At 39.7% G+C, this 16,299-nt stretch overlaps 1 protein-coding gene across 1 annotated transcript; it reads left to right on the forward strand.

Annotated features, from left to right (window-relative positions):
- Positions 1 to 670: 670 nt before the first annotated feature.
- LOC308691350 (myosin heavy chain, fast skeletal muscle-like) lies at positions 671 to 13,526 on the forward strand. Its single transcript, XM_081366427.1, has 41 exons — positions 671 to 691; positions 797 to 836; positions 1,812 to 2,026; positions 2,114 to 2,257; positions 2,341 to 2,497; positions 2,604 to 2,631; positions 2,803 to 2,905; positions 3,066 to 3,158; positions 3,284 to 3,347; positions 3,441 to 3,539; positions 3,620 to 3,723; positions 3,806 to 3,944; positions 4,169 to 4,287; positions 4,384 to 4,533; positions 4,614 to 4,784; positions 4,867 to 5,167; positions 5,267 to 5,331; positions 5,430 to 5,517; positions 5,624 to 5,741; positions 5,824 to 5,947; positions 6,053 to 6,189; positions 6,278 to 6,533; positions 6,624 to 6,866; positions 6,973 to 7,149; positions 7,238 to 7,383; positions 7,475 to 7,565; positions 7,650 to 8,039; positions 8,679 to 8,805; positions 9,021 to 9,139; positions 9,232 to 9,428; positions 9,512 to 9,695; positions 9,801 to 9,966; positions 10,446 to 10,570; positions 10,689 to 10,997; positions 11,128 to 11,331; positions 12,160 to 12,285; positions 12,383 to 12,553; positions 12,638 to 12,742; positions 12,866 to 12,961; positions 13,062 to 13,193; positions 13,413 to 13,526. The coding sequence occupies exons 3-41, from the start codon at positions 1,820 to 1,822 to the stop codon at positions 13,425 to 13,427; spliced, it is 5,790 nt and encodes a 1,929-aa protein (XP_081222553.1). The 5' UTR covers positions 671 to 691; positions 797 to 836; positions 1,812 to 1,819; the 3' UTR covers positions 13,428 to 13,526.
- Positions 13,527 to 16,299: the final 2,773 nt, after the last annotated feature.

A 16,299-nucleotide genomic window follows, 5' to 3' on the forward strand; every position in this document is an offset into this window, starting at 1 on the left:
TCTACAATCTTTGAATATTTGCAGAAATTATAACAAAGGGATTTTTGCAGGATGGGAATGTGCCATTTTTTATCACAGTATACTGGCTTTCTTCTACAAAGAAAAACTGACACTTGTTGTGTGTTTTCACTGTATTAAACATTTTTTACAGTGTTTTTCTATATTCTTGAACAATATATCTTGTCAGGTCTGTAACATATTTTATTGTTTAGCCCAATTGCAGCCATATTAGCCTTCTACACGAACTTCCATGGGTGAAAAGGTGAAATGTTTTCTGATTCAAAAAGGGGGGGGGGGGGGGGGGTGGCTGAATGTGCCCTCATCCCAAAAAAGGATTTATTTACTCCAGTGTGTGTCATATGTCAAAGTAAGATATTAATAGACTAAAAATAAATAATTATAATACACATGCACTTTGAGATGGAAGCTGTGACCTATATATTTTGAAGCAATAAAGGTTTGACTTATTATTTCAACTTATTTCATCAGGTAGGATGTCTGTCAGTTTGTCCATACATTTCTTGTGTCAAGAAAGCTCATGGGTCAAAAAAACGGGTCAAGAAAGCTCATATCAAAATATATGAGGCTGCCCATGTATAGATTCTGCTTAGTGTGCATGATCAGCTTCTATAAAAGCCAAGAGGGTAGACCAGAAGAGATGCAGAGAAGACCTCAGAAGTTCCATCAAGTGGTAAGAGCCTTTAACATCATCACTTATGCGTCTGTACTCAAAGTAATTGTGTTTTTATTTATATTAATACAATTTAATAAATTGATTTTTTTTTTTTAATACAAGGGTAGTGAACATTTCATCTGGTCTCAAGGACAAAAGGCAAGTGAGTTTATGATTCAGTGTGTGGATTAGGGTAGAGGAAAACAGTTGTTATAGTCTGTATTATAGACGAAAACTGGTGAAGCATGCTGTTTTTAAAAACCTGTAATTTATTTACAAAGAAATGTGTTTAAAATGTATTAGTAAGATGAATTTAAGGAAGGGGTCCCATTGACCCTTTATTTTTTGTGCAAAATATACCACCTATTGTATTCGCTTTTATTGTGTTGTATTGTATTCTGTTTTTCTTCTTCCACTTTTGAGTCTATGAGAGCCCATAGAACCCCTTGTGGGAAAGTTATACAAATTTGGCCCAAATGCAGAGGACATTTGACACATTTATGTGCAGACTCAGTCTGAGGAAACAGAAAAAGAAGCAGGAAAGGGACAATTGATGATGCTATAATAGAGCAAAACATGAAATTGGTTCAAACTACAGAACTGATGGTCTGATTAAATTCAAACTTGGGATGAAATGTTGCTATCATAATCCATCATGAGATTTGCATAAATATAAATCATTAGAACAGTTAATATAATGAAACCAAATCTGTGACTGAAATTTCTTAATATTTGTCAGGAAATATTTGTCTGTTTCATACATACTCGTAGCAGGAGGATGCACTCAGGCAGAGAGACCACAAGTGAAACTCATAGTCGGCAGTGAAAACCTCTGTATTGTCCTGAAACTTCATATATGCCACAATTCATATTGTACTGTATATCCCCTGACACCAGCATTTCAATTTCATCACCAGAAAGACATATTCAATCAAAATTTTTCCCATTAATGGGCCCCTTACCTGCTTCTTGCTTTCTATCTAAATGTAGTATTGTTTTATGTGTCTGTATTCATGTGTAAGCCTACACTTAGGAATATGCCTCTTTCCTAACACAATTCATGTTTTTTATATTTTATGTGTCTTGCCTTTGTTGAATATTTATGAAATTTGTAATGGATAAGTCTCTCTTTAGTAAGCCGCCACCATGAGTACAGACGCGGAGATGGCCGCTTATGGCAAAGCTGCCATTTACCTTCGTAAGCCTGAGAGGGAGAGAATGGAGGCTCAGGCCAAACCGTTTGATGCCAAGGCTGCCTGCTATGTGGCTGATGTCAAAGAGTTGTACCTCAAGGGAACAATCAAGAGCAAAGACGGTGGCAAAGTCACAGTTGTTTTGCTTGACACTAAGGAGGTAAATTTGAATTTCCATTTCATGTAGATGCTCATTAAATTACTTATTACATTGTTTTCTTTTATATCTAATAAATCAAATTTATAGGAGAGAGTTGCTAAAGAAGAAGATGTCTACCCAATGAATCCTCCCAAGTATGACAAGATTGAGGACATGGCCATGATGACCCATCTCAATGAAGCCTCTGTGCTGTATAACCTCAAAGAGCGTTATGCTGCATGGATGATCTACGTAAGTTCTGAAATGACATATAAAGCATTTAACTTATTTTTTTCTGTGTTGTTGCAATCTGACCACGTCTCTGCTCATTTCAGACCTACTCTGGACTCTTCTGCGCAACTGTGAACCCCTACAAGTGGCTCCCAGTGTATGATGCAGAAGTGGTGTCTGCCTACAGAGGCAAAAAGCGTATGGAGGCCCCACCCCACATCTTCTCTGTCTCTGACAACGCATATCAGTTCATGCAGTGTGGTAAGACATTATGGAATTTAATGCTATATAATTCATTAAGATGAATTAGATGTTGCTGTTAATATAATACATTTTTATCGGATATTTTACAAATTTCAATCAACAGATAGAGAAAACCAGTCTGTCCTAATTACGTAAGTATTTTAATTTAATTTCAGACCATGACAAAAATGAAAAGTATAACATGGATGGAAAATTTATTGAGATATTTACAAAATAGAATTTAAGACTGAACAAAGATTGAATATACTTTGAAAAGTCTACATGTCTTTCAATCTTCTGTCTTCTAATCTCTTATAAACCAGTGGAGAATCTGGTGCTGGAAAGACTGTGAACACCAAACGTGTCATCCAGTACTTTGCCACAGTTGCAGTGTCAGGTGTCAAGAAAGAGGCCAGTAAAATAAAGGTACGAGATATAAAACTAGTCATATTATTTTAAAAGGTAATGATTTACACTCATCTCACAAACTATACGATATGTGAATTTGTGAAATGCCTATAAATTGTGTTTAGTCATGAAATAGAAAAACAATTGAAAATAAATGAAAACCCTTCAAACATCACAGGGCTCTCTTGAGGACCAGATCATTGCTGCCAACCCTCTGCTTGAGTCTTATGGTAATGCCAAGACTGTGAGAAATGACAACTCCTCTCGTTTTGTAAGTTAACCACTGTTTATTTACAGTACAGATGATCAGTTGTGTTAAATTTTACTGTACAGAGTTTTCAACAAAGAGATTATAATAATTATTATTTATGTATTATGCTATTATGATTTAAACAGGGTAAATTTATCAGAATTCATTTCGGCACCACTGGAAAACTGGCTAGTGCTGACATTGAGACATGTAGGTGGACATGATTTAATTGATCCATCCTGAACAGTTGTCTTTGTCTGTCACTCTTCAGATGACTGTGACTCAACTACATTCTCTCAACAGATCTGCTGGAGAAGTCTAGAGTGTCATTCCAGCTTCCAGATGAGAGAGGCTACCACATCTTCTTCCAGATGATGACCAACCATAAGCCTGAGATTGTTGGTAGGTGCACATATTTCATTCATTCAGTGTTTCAGATAATATTGTAAGATGCTCTTTCATAAATGCTGTGTATTTTACAGAAATGTCGCTCATCACCACCAACCCCTATGACTTCCCCATGTGCAGTCAGGGTCAGATCACAGTGGCCAGCATTGATGATAAAGTTGAGCTGGATGCTACTGATGTGAGTCATTGCTGTTTAAATATTGACATATTCTATTTAAATATGGCAAATCATATATTTTATTATTCTCTGTAATTTACAGGACGCTATTGACATTCTTGGTTTCACAAGTGAGGAGAAAATGGGCATCTACAAGTTCACTGGAGCTGTGCTGCATCATGGTAACATGAAGTTCAAGCAGAAGCAGCGTGAGGAGCAGGCTGAGCCTGATGGCACAGAGGGTGAGACTTGTGTTATCCTGGGCTTTAAAATAGTAACCATTGCACTGACTTTGCTGATAACAGAAACTGTGTATAAAATGTTTAGTGTAAATATAAACTAGAAGTTGCATGCATATAAATAAATCTAAAAATAAAAGGGAAAGTACCTAGTGCCTGATTTATTATAATTTTACACAAACGACTCTATAGAGCAAAGATAATTTATTTTAAAATGTATTTAACAGAGGCTGACAAAATCGCCTACCTTCTGGGTTTGAACTCTGCTGAAATGCTGAAGGGTTTGTGCTACCCCAGAGTCAAGGTCGGAAATGAGTATGTGACCAAAGGCCAGACCGTGCAACAGGTATAGTAACATTTCCAGCATGCCATGTGTTTAACCTAAAATTCTGGCTAATTACTGCAGAAGCAGAATAAAATATCCACTCTATTCTACTTACAGGTGTACAACTCTGTTAGCGCCTTGGCCAAATCTATCTATGAGAGGATGTTCTTGTGGATGGTCATTCGTATCAACCAGATGTTGGACACAAAACAACAAAGAAATTTCTACATTGGCGTGCTGGATATTGCTGGGTTTGAGATCTTTGATGTAAGAATGATTCTTTTATCTCTTTTTATGTCAAAATATTCAGAAGGTAGTAAATGTTTCTGTCATTTTTTGCCCTCCAGTACAACAGCATGGAGCAGCTGTGTATCAACTTCACCAATGAGAAACTGCAACAGTTTTTCAACCACACCATGTTTGTGCTGGAGCAAGAGGAGTACAAGAAGGAGGGCATTGTTTGGGAGTTCATTGACTTCGGCATGGACTTAGCTTCTTGCATTGAGCTCATTGAGAAGGTTTATGAATTTATTAATTTCCATTGATCCTATTCTCAAAATCTCCAATTTTTGATAATAAACAACATTCTTTTATAAACAGCCCATGGGTATCTTCTCCATCCTTGAAGAGGAGTGCATGTTCCCCAAGGCTTCAGACGCTTCCTTCAAGAACAAGCTATATGATCAGCATCTTGGCAAGAACAAAGCTTTCGAGAAACCAAAGCCTGCCAAAGGCAAGGCTGAAGCCCACTTCTCCCTGGTTCACTACGCTGGAACTGTGGACTACAATGTCACTGGCTGGCTGGACAAGAACAAGGATCCACTGAATGATTCTGTTCTGCTGCTGTACCAGAAGTCTTCTGTCAAACTGCTGGCTACTCTCTACCCACCTGTTGTTGAGGGTAAAGAAAAAATCTATTTAACAAAACTTTGATTCAGTTTTTAACTAACTTTCTTGTTTTTGCATTTATACATGTTCCTTTGCATTTTTATCTCAATAGATACTACTAAAAAGGGAGGCAAGAAGAAGGGTGGCTCCATGCAGACTGTGTCCTCCCAGTTCAGGGTATGTATAGAGATGACATCACAGCAATATGGCTTTATTTTAGAAAAAAAGAAAATAAAGAAATACAAAGCATGCCAAACTTTTTCTATTCTCCACAGGAGAACTTGGGCAAACTCATGACCAACTTGAGGGCCACTCACCCTCACTTTGTGCGTTGCCTGATTCCCAATGAGTCCAAGACTCCAGGTAAAGTAAAAAAAAAAACAAAAAAAAAAACGTACAGATATTTTGGTTCTAAATATATATGATGAAGTTAATTTACCAAGTTCATGGTGTAAACTGTTCGTTTTAGGTCTCATGGAGAACTTCCTGGTTATCCACCAGCTGAGGTGTAACGGTGTTCTGGAGGGCATCAGAATCTGCACAAAGGGTTTCCCCAGCAGAATCCAATATGGTGACTTTAAGCAGAGGTAAATGGGACCACATGAAAACAAAATTTCCTAGGAGGCTCCTAATTAAAAGATAAGAAGTATTTTGATATATTTTCCACAGATACAAGGTGCTGAATGCCGCTGTTATCCCAGATGGACAGTTTATGGATAACAAGAAGGCCAGTGAGAAACTCCTTGGATCCATCGACATTAATCATGACGACTACAGATTTGGACATACAAAGGTTCATTATTTAGCTTTACAAATTTCAAAGATTCAGTGATCATGGTCATTTAGCTTATACAGTTTAAACCAATATATTTTGATTTACTGTTTTACATAAATTCAGGTGTTCTTCAAAGCTGGTCTTCTGGGTGTTCTTGAGGAGATGCGTGATGAGAAACTGGCTGCTTTGGTCACAATGACTCAGGCTCTCTGCCGTGGCTACGTGATGAGGAGGGAGTATGTGAAAATGACGGAGAGGAGGTGATTATTGTCATGAGTAAATATGACATCAATGATAACTGTGCAAACTTAATAATGATTATGCCATTTAATGATGAATTATTCACAGGGAGTCGATTTACACCATCCAATACAACATCCGTTCATTCATGAATGTCAAACACTGGCCATGGATGAAGGTTTATTACAAGATTAAGCCTCTGCTTCAGAGTGCAGAGACTGAGAAGGAGCTGGCAAACATGAAAGAGGACTATACAAAATGCAAAGAGGCTTTGGTTAAGGCTGAAGCCAAAAAGAAGGAGCTTGAAGAGAAGATGGTAGCACTGTTGCAAGAGAAAAATGATCTGCAGCTGCAAGTAGCATCTGTGAGTATATTTTATAATTAACTGAATTTTGGCTACATTAAAAATGAGCAAGGTTGTTTCCAATGAAATAGCAATCTATTTTACTAACAGGAATCTGAGGGTCTCTCAGATGCTGAGGAGAGGTGTGAGGGTCTGATTAAAAGCAAAATCCAGCTTGAAGCTAAACTCAAGGAGACAACTGAGAGACTGGAGGATGAGGAAGAAATCAATGCTGAACTGACAGCCAAGAAGAGGAAACTGGAGGATGAGTGCTCTGAGCTGAAGAAAGACATTGATGACCTGGAGCTCACCTTGGCTAAAGTGGAGAAGGAGAAACATGCCACTGAGAATAAGGTTAGAGATTGAGTTGATTTAAGATTAAATTTAATCTCTATTTTATATATTGATATAGAATATGAATTGTAATATTTAAGTTTACTTGGAACAAAAAATCCTATAGGTCAAGAACTTGACTGAGGAAATGGCAGCTCAGGATGAGAGCATTGCTAAGGTTACGAAGGAGAAGAAAGCCCTCCAAGAGGCACATCAGCAGACACTGGATGATCTTCAGGCTGAGGAGGACAAAGTCAACACCCTGACCAAATCCAAGACAAAGCTTGAGCAGCAAGTTGATGATGTGAGTTGATTATGTAAATGAATTATATTAATTCATCAAATCAGCTGTTTTCTGCTGTGAACATATTTTATATATCATTGTCCTGTAGCTTGAGGGTTCCCTTGAACAAGAGAAGAAGCTCCGCATGGACCTGGAGAGAACCAAGAGAAAGCTTGAAGGAGACCTAAAATTATCCCAAGAGTCCGTCATGGACCTGGAGAATGACAAGCAGCAATCTGATGAGAAAATAAAAAAGTAATTAAAGCAGGAAATCTTTGAAAACATTGAACAATTTTATTGTTGTGTTATGTTTTTTTTTTTTTTACATCTACTTATTGTTGAACAGGAAAGACTTTGAAACAAGTCAGCTGCTCAGCAAGATTGAAGATGAACAATCTCTAGGTGCTCAACTCCAGAAGAAAATCAAGGAGCTTCAGGTATTTTGAGATTTTTTTCAAACATTACATCATTACGATCAAATACAGATAACCAAAAATCGAATTAACTACTTACCACCATAGGCCCGCATTGAGGAACTGGAGGAAGAGATTGAGGCTGAGCGCGCTGCTCGTGCCAAGGTTGAGAAGCAGAGAGCTGATCTCTCCAGGGAACTTGAGGAGATCAGTGAGAGGCTTGAGGAGGCTGGAGGAGCCACTTCTGCTCAGATCGAGATGAATAAGAAGCGTGAAGCTGAATTCCAGAAGCTGCGTCGTGATCTTGAAGAGTCCACCCTCCAGCATGAAGCTACTGCTGGTGCCCTCCGCAAGAAGCAGGCAGACAGTGTGGCCGAGCTGGGAGAGCAAATCGACAACCTGCAGCGTGTTAAACAGAAGCTTGAGAAAGAGAAGAGCGAATTCAAAATGGAGATTGATGATCTTTCCAGCAACATGGAGGCTGTTGCCAAAGCAAAGGTTGGGAAATATTCTAAAGAATATATGTGACCCATGCTAGCAAAATGTGTCGGAATACGCATAATTATGAGCTACAGGCAAATGTAAATTTTGGTCGAATTTCAATTTCATTCACAAAAATTGGTCCATTAAGCCCTCGATCACAATGCTCCAAATTGTAATTAAACATGTAAAATGATCTTGAAAATTGCCATTTTTCTTTAATCGCTTCTCAACGACTGGTGCTTCCCCTCAGCACAAGTTTTAATATTCATAGCGAATTCTCGATGGCTTAAGTCTGAACCAATGAAATATGATTTTCATGCTGATGTAAACAAAATGATCTTACTTGCACTGACTGACAGATAAACACAAAGCACAAAGACACCTCTCAGACAGCACGCAATCCCAATATACACATGTCCACAGAATTGCAGTATTTCAAAATATCTGTCTTGGCGAATATTCTTGGCGACTGTAGCGCAGTCCTTTTTTGTCTGATTCCAGCAAATCATACATCATCATACGTGAAGGTTTTTTGATAAGAATAAAAGTAAATAACAATAACTCATTTTTGAAAATGTGCTCATTTGCCAGCACGGGTCACATACAACAAGTCTTGAAGTTCTTTCAAATATCTAATGACTTTTGTATTTACAGGGCAATCTTGAGAAGATGTGCCGCACACTTGAGGACCAACTTAGTGAAATTAAGTCCAAGAATGACGAGAACATTCGTCAGTTAAATGATCTCAGTACTCAAACTGCAAGATTTCAAACTGAAAATGGTAACTCATGAACAAATTAATATTATATCAAAAGTAATTAATGTCAATAATTAACAATAATTATCAACAATACTTAATCAAAAATAATAGTGTATTAAGATTGTTCAGCTGTAAATTGCTGACTGTAACACTGATACAATCTTACATCTATTTGTTTTTAAATAAACTGAGAGAGACATAGAAAAGTCTGACACAGTGAATCTAAATCTATACAGGTGAGTTTGGCCGTCAGCTGGAGGAGAAGGAGGCTCTGGTTTCTCAGCTCACCAGAGGCAAACAAGCTTCCACTCAGCAAATTGAGGAGCTTAAGAGGCATATTGAAGAGGAGGTTAAGGTAATACAGCATAATCAATTCATGCAAATACTTGTCAATTACTTTACTGTAGAGACAATAATACAATAATATTATGCGACTTTGTCCCTTAGGCTAAGAACGCACTGGCCCATGCTGTGCAATCAGCCCGTCATGACTGCGACCTGCTCCGTGAGCAGTTTGAGGAAGAGCAGGAGGCAAAGGCTGAGCTGCAGCGGGGAATGTCAAAGGCCAACAGTGAGGTTGCTCAGTGGAGAACCAAATATGAAACTGATGCCATCCAGCGCACTGAGGAGCTTGAAGAGTCCAAGTATGTATATTACTGTATAATATTCCTAACTCTCACAGCTATTTTATAGATTAGAATTAAAAATAATGTGTATTACTTAACAGGAAGAAGCTGGCTCAGCGTCTGCAAGAGGCAGAGGAACAAGTTGAGGCCGTAAACTCCAAATGTGCATCTCTGGAGAAGACCAAACAGAGACTCCAAGGTGAGGTGGAGGACCTCATGATCGATGTGGAGAGAGCCAATGGTTTGGCTGCCAACCTTGACAAGAAGCAGAAGAACTTCGACAAGGTAAACAGTTTTAGTCATATTATATTCTCTTTGTAAAGTATTGCTGGAATGGGCTTTGTTCAACATTTTTTAAACAAACTCTATCCTAAAATATCTCCACCAAAGGTCCTGGCAGAATGGAAGCAGAAATATGAAGAAGGTCAGGCAGAGCTGGAAGGTGCCCAGAAAGAGGCTCGTTCACTCAGCACTGAACTGTTCAAGATGAAGAACTCCTATGAGGAGAGCCTGGATCAGCTGGAGACCCTCAAGAGAGAGAACAAGAATCTGCAGCGTAAGAATGAAACCGTTAAATTAGAAAAAAAAACTTAAAGGGATTGTTCACCCAAAATGAAAATTCTTTTACTAATTACTGCCCCTAATGTCGTTCCAAACTCGTGAGACTTTTGTTCATATTCGGAACACAAATTCAGATATTTTTTATGAAATCTGAGAGCTCAATTCATATGGATTATTTTTATGATCTCTTTATAACCTTTTTGAAGTGTCAAAGAATCAATTATGTAGTTGTCTATGGAGGGACAGAAAACTTTCAAATTTCATCAAAAAGATCTTGATTTGCGTTCCAAAGATGAACGAAAGTCTTATGGTTTTGTAATGACATGAGGGTGAGTAATTAATTAATGATAACATTTTCATTTTTGAGCGAACTATCCCTTTAAATATTCTAATTCTCATTGAACATTAAAAAGTAAGCACATATGATTAATGCGTGTGCATTATGATACATATTATGTGTTTTTCTCTCTATAGAGGAAATTTCAGATCTGACAGAGCAGTTAGGTGAGACTGGTAAGAGCATCCATGAGCTGGAAAAGGCCAAGAAGACAGTGGAGACTGAGAAGTCAGAGATTCAGACGGCCCTGGAAGAGGCTGAAGTGAGTATCTGGAGATCAATATGGAATTCTTGCTAGAACCATCATACAGTGTTGTTGTATTCATCAACACTGTGTGTATTTTCATTCTTATATTTAAACGTTGTTTTATTTTTCATAGGGTACACTGGAACATGAGGAGTCCAAGATTCTTCGTGTCCAGCTTGAGCTAAACCAGATCAAGGGAGAGATTGACAGGAAGCTTGCAGAGAAGGATGAGGAGATGGAGCAGATCAAGAGGAACAGCCAGAGAGTCATTGAATCCATGCAGGGCACTCTGGACTCTGAAGTCAGGAGCAGGAATGATGCCCTGAGAATCAAGAAGAAGATGGAGGGAGACCTTAATGAGATGGAGATTCAGCTGAGCCACTCCAATCGCCAGGCTGCTGAGGCCCAGAAACAGCTCAGGAACGTTCAGGGACAACTCAAGGTATGCATAGGAATTCTTCTTTTTGACTTTGGGATGCATTCATATATTTTTTAAATAATCTAACATATGGTAAGTACAGCCTAGCAGAAATCACATTGAAAGCTCATTCTAAAGCTATTGTTATGTTCAGGATGCCCAACTGCACCTTGATGATGCCCAGAGAGGACAGGAAGACATGAAGGAGCAGGTGGCCATGGTGGAGCGCAGAAACACTCTGATGCAGTCTGAGATTGAGGAGCTAAGAGCTGCTCTGGAGCAGACAGAGAGAGGCCGCAAAGTGGCTGAACAAGAGCTGGTGGATATCAGTGAGCGTGTTGGGCTGCTGCACTCTCAGGTAAGAGCATATTGTTTCCCTGAAATTAAAGGTGCAATGTGTGATATTTCTGAGGATCTATTGACAGAAATGCAATATAAGATCCATAACTGTGTTTTCAGTGGTGTATAAAGACCTAACTTAATGAACCGTTATGTTTTTATTACCTTAGAATGAGTCATTAATATCTACATAACCGCGGGCACCCCCTTCCATGAAGGTCGACATATTGTGAACTCATATTTCTACCGTAGCCGACAGCGAACAAACAGCGCCACAGAGCGCGTTTCATCACTAACTTGAATGAGAAGCAGCAGAAAAAGACGCAGCAGAATACTCAGGTTGTCCCTGACTCTGCAAACGTGGAGAAAAACATGCTGTCTGAACGACGCCTCGGACATCGTAACGTTAGCTATTTCCCCTTACCTAGCTGCTTTGATGATCTTATCCATAGCTCTTATCTTATACTAACTAGCATAGAAACAGGCTATGGTAAAGTCAGTGAATAAAAGACTAACACAATGATGAACAAGTAAAAATAACAATCGCAATAACATGTGGTTTTACTGAATAATTAAGTAAATATAATTTAATATAAAATATAATATAAAGAAACCTCATTGCTTGACTTGCTACTCTCTGCTGATTCAGACGACGACATCTTCCGATCCTACGTCGGCCACAGTAGCTTCTCCTTCGAGTTTGCAATTTGAGGGATAGGCCGTGAGTGACTGACTGTTTGCAATTCGCAACCTCACCACTAGATGCCGCAAAAAATTACACACTGCACCTTTAAGGGAATTGAGAGCATCATTCAAAATGTTCAAACTATTGCTTTCCATTTTGTAGAACACAAGTCTCCTGAACACCAAGAAGAAGCTTGAGGCTGACCTTGTTCATGTCCAGAGTGAAGTTGATGACACTGTACAGGAAGCCAGAAATGCAGAGGAGAAGGCCAAGAAGGCCATCACTGATGTGAGAAACAGTAGCTGCCAAATGTTTCATAAGACGCTTACATACATTTTACGTACAAAAAATGTGGATCTAATGACTTTCTGTATTAATGCAAAAGGCTGCAATGATGGCAGAAGAGCTGAAGAAGGAGCAGGACACCAGTTCTCACCTTGAGAGGATGAAGAAGAATCTGGAGGTCACAGTGAAGGACCTGCAGCACCGTCTGGATGAGGCTGAGAATCTGGCCATGAAAGGAGGAAAGAAACAACTCCAGAAATTGGAGTCCAGAGTAAGCCTCTTTATAGTTATGATATGGGCAAGGTGAAGTATGTTATATTATGATTTGTTTGAATAAAAATAATATGTTCTTTAGGTCCGTGAGCTTGAGGCTGAAGTTGAAGCTGAGCAGAGACGTGGAGCTGATGCTGTTAAAGGTGTCCGCAAATATGAAAGGAGAGTGAAAGAGCTCACTTATCAGGTATGACCATATTCCTCACAAGTTTGTTTGGACAAAAGAGTCTGTATAATAGTGTATGTACTGACAATGCCTATTTTTAGTAAAGGATCAATGCTTAATTTTGTAAATGTGTTTTTTCTGAAGACTGACGAGGACAAGAAAAACATCACCAGACTCCAGGATTTGGTTGACAAACTGCAGCTGAAGGTCAAAGTCTACAAGAGGCAGTCTGAAGAGGCGGTATGTAAAATCTAATAGAATATTTTGACACTTTAATTATTTATATTGGAATTCTAATTTGATGAAACGTGATACATGAACCATATAAAAAAAACTTTAGGAGGAGCAAGGCAATGTTCACCTGTCCAAGTTGAGGAAGGTGCAGCATGAGCTTGAGGAGGCTGAGGAGCGTGCTGACATTTCTGAGTCTCAGGTCAACAAGCTCAGAGTAAAGAGCCGTGATTCTGGAAAGGTTAGACTAAGTAGATGAGTTTTTTTTGCATTATTTATTCAACTTGTTTATCCAAATATATGAACTACCTCTTAGAAGTAGTAGTGGAACTATAATAATTGCATTTTGCTGATGTTACATATCCTGTATGACATTTGCACATCTGTATTCTCTTCATTATGCAAAGTGAAGAACATTTTTGTTAATAAGACTAATGTTTAACTCTTCCTTCTTTCCCAGGTCAAAGAAGAATGAATCTTGAGAAACACTTGAAAGGAGAATTTACTGAAGTCATATAATATGAATGTTTAATGTAAAAGTACCTTTCTTAATAAACCTGTTTATTTCAGCAAATAGTTAGCCTTTGTGTGATTTTTCAACAAGATACAATAGTACAACACTAATATCTAATCTGTATGATTACATTAAACCTTATTATTCACATCACAAGTGTGCTGAGTATCAACAGTGTCTTGAATCCAAATTTGAACTTTTAAAGGGTCCATAAAAGTTCAAAAGGTTTCATAAATTTTAATTCTCATGTTTACTGAATGCATTCGCTCAAATGACTGATGTTATTGACTATTGCAATATTCTGTGAACTAGCCTTCCAGTTAGCACAATTAAGCCTCTACAGATGATCCAGAGATCTAAAAAGTGAATATAATACCTGGAAAAAGCTATCACATTTATAATTTTCATTAAATTATATATATATATATATATATATATATATATATATATATATATATATATATATATATATATATATATAATTATTATATTTAATATAATATAATCTAATTTAATCTAATAATCTAGTTTAACCACTGCTACAAAAAGGTGTGCTTCTGATGTCTCATTGACTTTAGGAACAAACTCCGGATTAGTTTTCAGTCTAACTTTCGATACACCCACTGAAAACCGCATACAGTGAGAATGTACAGACAAAGCGTGTAATTCACTCACCTGCTTTGATGTAGTGAGAGCAAGCAGTAAAGCTGTCTTTAAAGAAAGACACTGTAAATCAATACTCTTTAATGGTTCAATAGGGGTCTGGAAGAACACGTCCAGAACCGCAGATAAATCCCAGGATGGGATCAGAAACTTAGTGACCGGAAGTAACCATCTCACCCCTTCATAAATCGTTATACTGTATTAAGGGGTGCTGGCTTATTGTTTCTGAATCCAGCCCCACATGACAATCTGAGATGAACTTTTACTGTTGAAAAGGCTCTACCTTTATCTAATAGTTCCTGCAGAAAGCAGAGAACATCTGATACAGAGCATAAGAACGAAAGGATTCGTCTTTTTGCACACCATCGTTCAAAAACGTCTCGGGTTACGACTGTAACTCTTGTTCCCTGAGAACAGGGAACAAGACACTGCGTCCTGAGACACTTTGGGGAACGCCTCAGCGTGACTAATGACTGAAGTTTAATCACTCTAATCGTATTGGCCGGCGACAGCCATGACGTCACTACTAGTGTTACCAGGAAGTTTAAAAGGGTGCTTAGAAAACATGTCATCCATTTCTTCGTCTGAAGGGACTGTGCAGGCAGCCTGGAGGCATGGCGACGAGACATACTGTGTTTTCAGATCATCCGCGCTTCTTCAGCAGTGTAGAGAGAGTGCGCGCGCATGGTTGCCAGATACTATTGAAAAGACTGGGAAAAAAACATGTTCTTTTAACAGAAAAGCTCTGACTGGGGGTTTAAATGATTGAAATCTGGCAACCGTAAGCATGAAGCTCGTAAAAACAGTCAATGTGTTGTCGTCTCCTTTATATGACAAAAATGTCTCGGTTACGTATGGTAACCCTCGTTTCCTGAGTGAGGTAACGGAGACGTCACGTCGGTAGGAGTTACCAACGAATTGGGATCACGCTAGGGAGACCAATTGCCTTCGAGTGAAACTAAAACGAGCCAATGAACATTGGCATGCAACATTTGCATTCCGCGCCCTGCCTGCCAGTGCGGGTATAAAGGCGGAAGCGAGCGCATACACAAACCGCTTTACGCTGAGGAGCCGAACGGTGTCCGGTCCTCCACGAAGGTACAGCAACCATGGCGACGGGACGTGACGTCTCCATTCCCTCACTCAGGGAACGAGGGTTACCAAACGTAACCGAGATGTTCCTTTCGTTCGGTCACTCCTACGTAACGTCGGTAGGAGTTACCAATGAATTGGGATCCCTAACAAAACGCCATGGTGCTGGCCCCTTCCAGCGCCCTGCCTAAGCACTAGGAAAACACATGTGCACTAGCCCGTAGGGTAGTGAACACATGGAAGTCTCTTAGGTAGTCCCAGTCCGGAGGGTGGGAGCATACTCAGCAGAGACGACAGAGCAGACTCTGTCGAGGGGAAGACACTGGCTAACCCGGGGGGTAACCGTATCGTGGAGAGAACACATATGGGGTCGCCGTAGGGACCGCAACATAAACCCCAGCCTGAACTCAGCTCATAGTGAGAGGTAACAGGTCTGGCGACCGGCGATCCACCTCGCCTGACGCCGCGGGGTGACGGAGGAACTCACGAGGTTAGCCGTTTGTTGGGTAACCAACGGAGCAGGAAACGCACGTATCTGGCCCCTGGGGCGAGAATGGCGTAGCAAGCCGACACTAACCTAATTCCTCGCGCTACTGGCCGAAGCGAGTACACAGGAAGAAACAGGTTCTACTCGAAGGCTATAAAACCTAGCAAAATGTTAGGTGTTGCCCAGCCCGCAGCTCTACAGATATCTGTCAGCGAGGAACCTTGAGCCAAAGCCCAGGAAGAGGCAACATTCCTAGTAGAGTGTGCCCTCAACCTAGGTGGACAAGGCACGTCCTGGGAATCATAAGCCCGGACGATAGCATCCACTAGCCAGTGGGCTAACCTCTGCTTGGAGACAGCCTTCCCCTTCTGCTGGCCTGCGTAACAGACAAAGAGCTGGTCTGAGGTCCTAAAGCTTTGAGTTCTGTCAATGTAGCAGTTCTGTACTGCATCGTGATGTGCGGCTATCACGGCAACATACACTTTGAGGGTGGAGGGAGACAGCATTCGCTCCAACCCATCTTGCAGGAAGGAAAGCACGACACTGATCGGGCAAGTTCGGGGGTCTTCCTTTCGGGAAGAACCCCAACCG

This window comes from Scardinius erythrophthalmus, assembly GCF_964197995.2.
Source record: "Scardinius erythrophthalmus genome assembly, chromosome: 5".
Taxonomy (NCBI): Eukaryota; Metazoa; Chordata; class Actinopteri; order Cypriniformes; family Leuciscidae; genus Scardinius; species Scardinius erythrophthalmus.

What these genes read in the sequence shown, in the direction of transcription:
- LOC308691350 (XM_081366427.1), top strand. Translation starts at nt 1,820, where the DNA reads ATGAGTACAGACGCGGAGATGGCCGCTTATGGCAAAGCTGCCATTTAC. An exon ending in CCATAAGCCTGAGATTGTTG is followed by an intron (nt 3,540 to 3,619) that starts GTAGGTGCACAT and finishes TGTATTTTACAG; the next exon opens with AAATGTCGCTCATCACCACC. An exon ending in TTGGGCTGCTGCACTCTCAG is followed by an intron (nt 11,332 to 12,159) that starts GTAAGAGCATAT and finishes TCCATTTTGTAG; the next exon opens with AACACAAGTCTCCTGAACAC.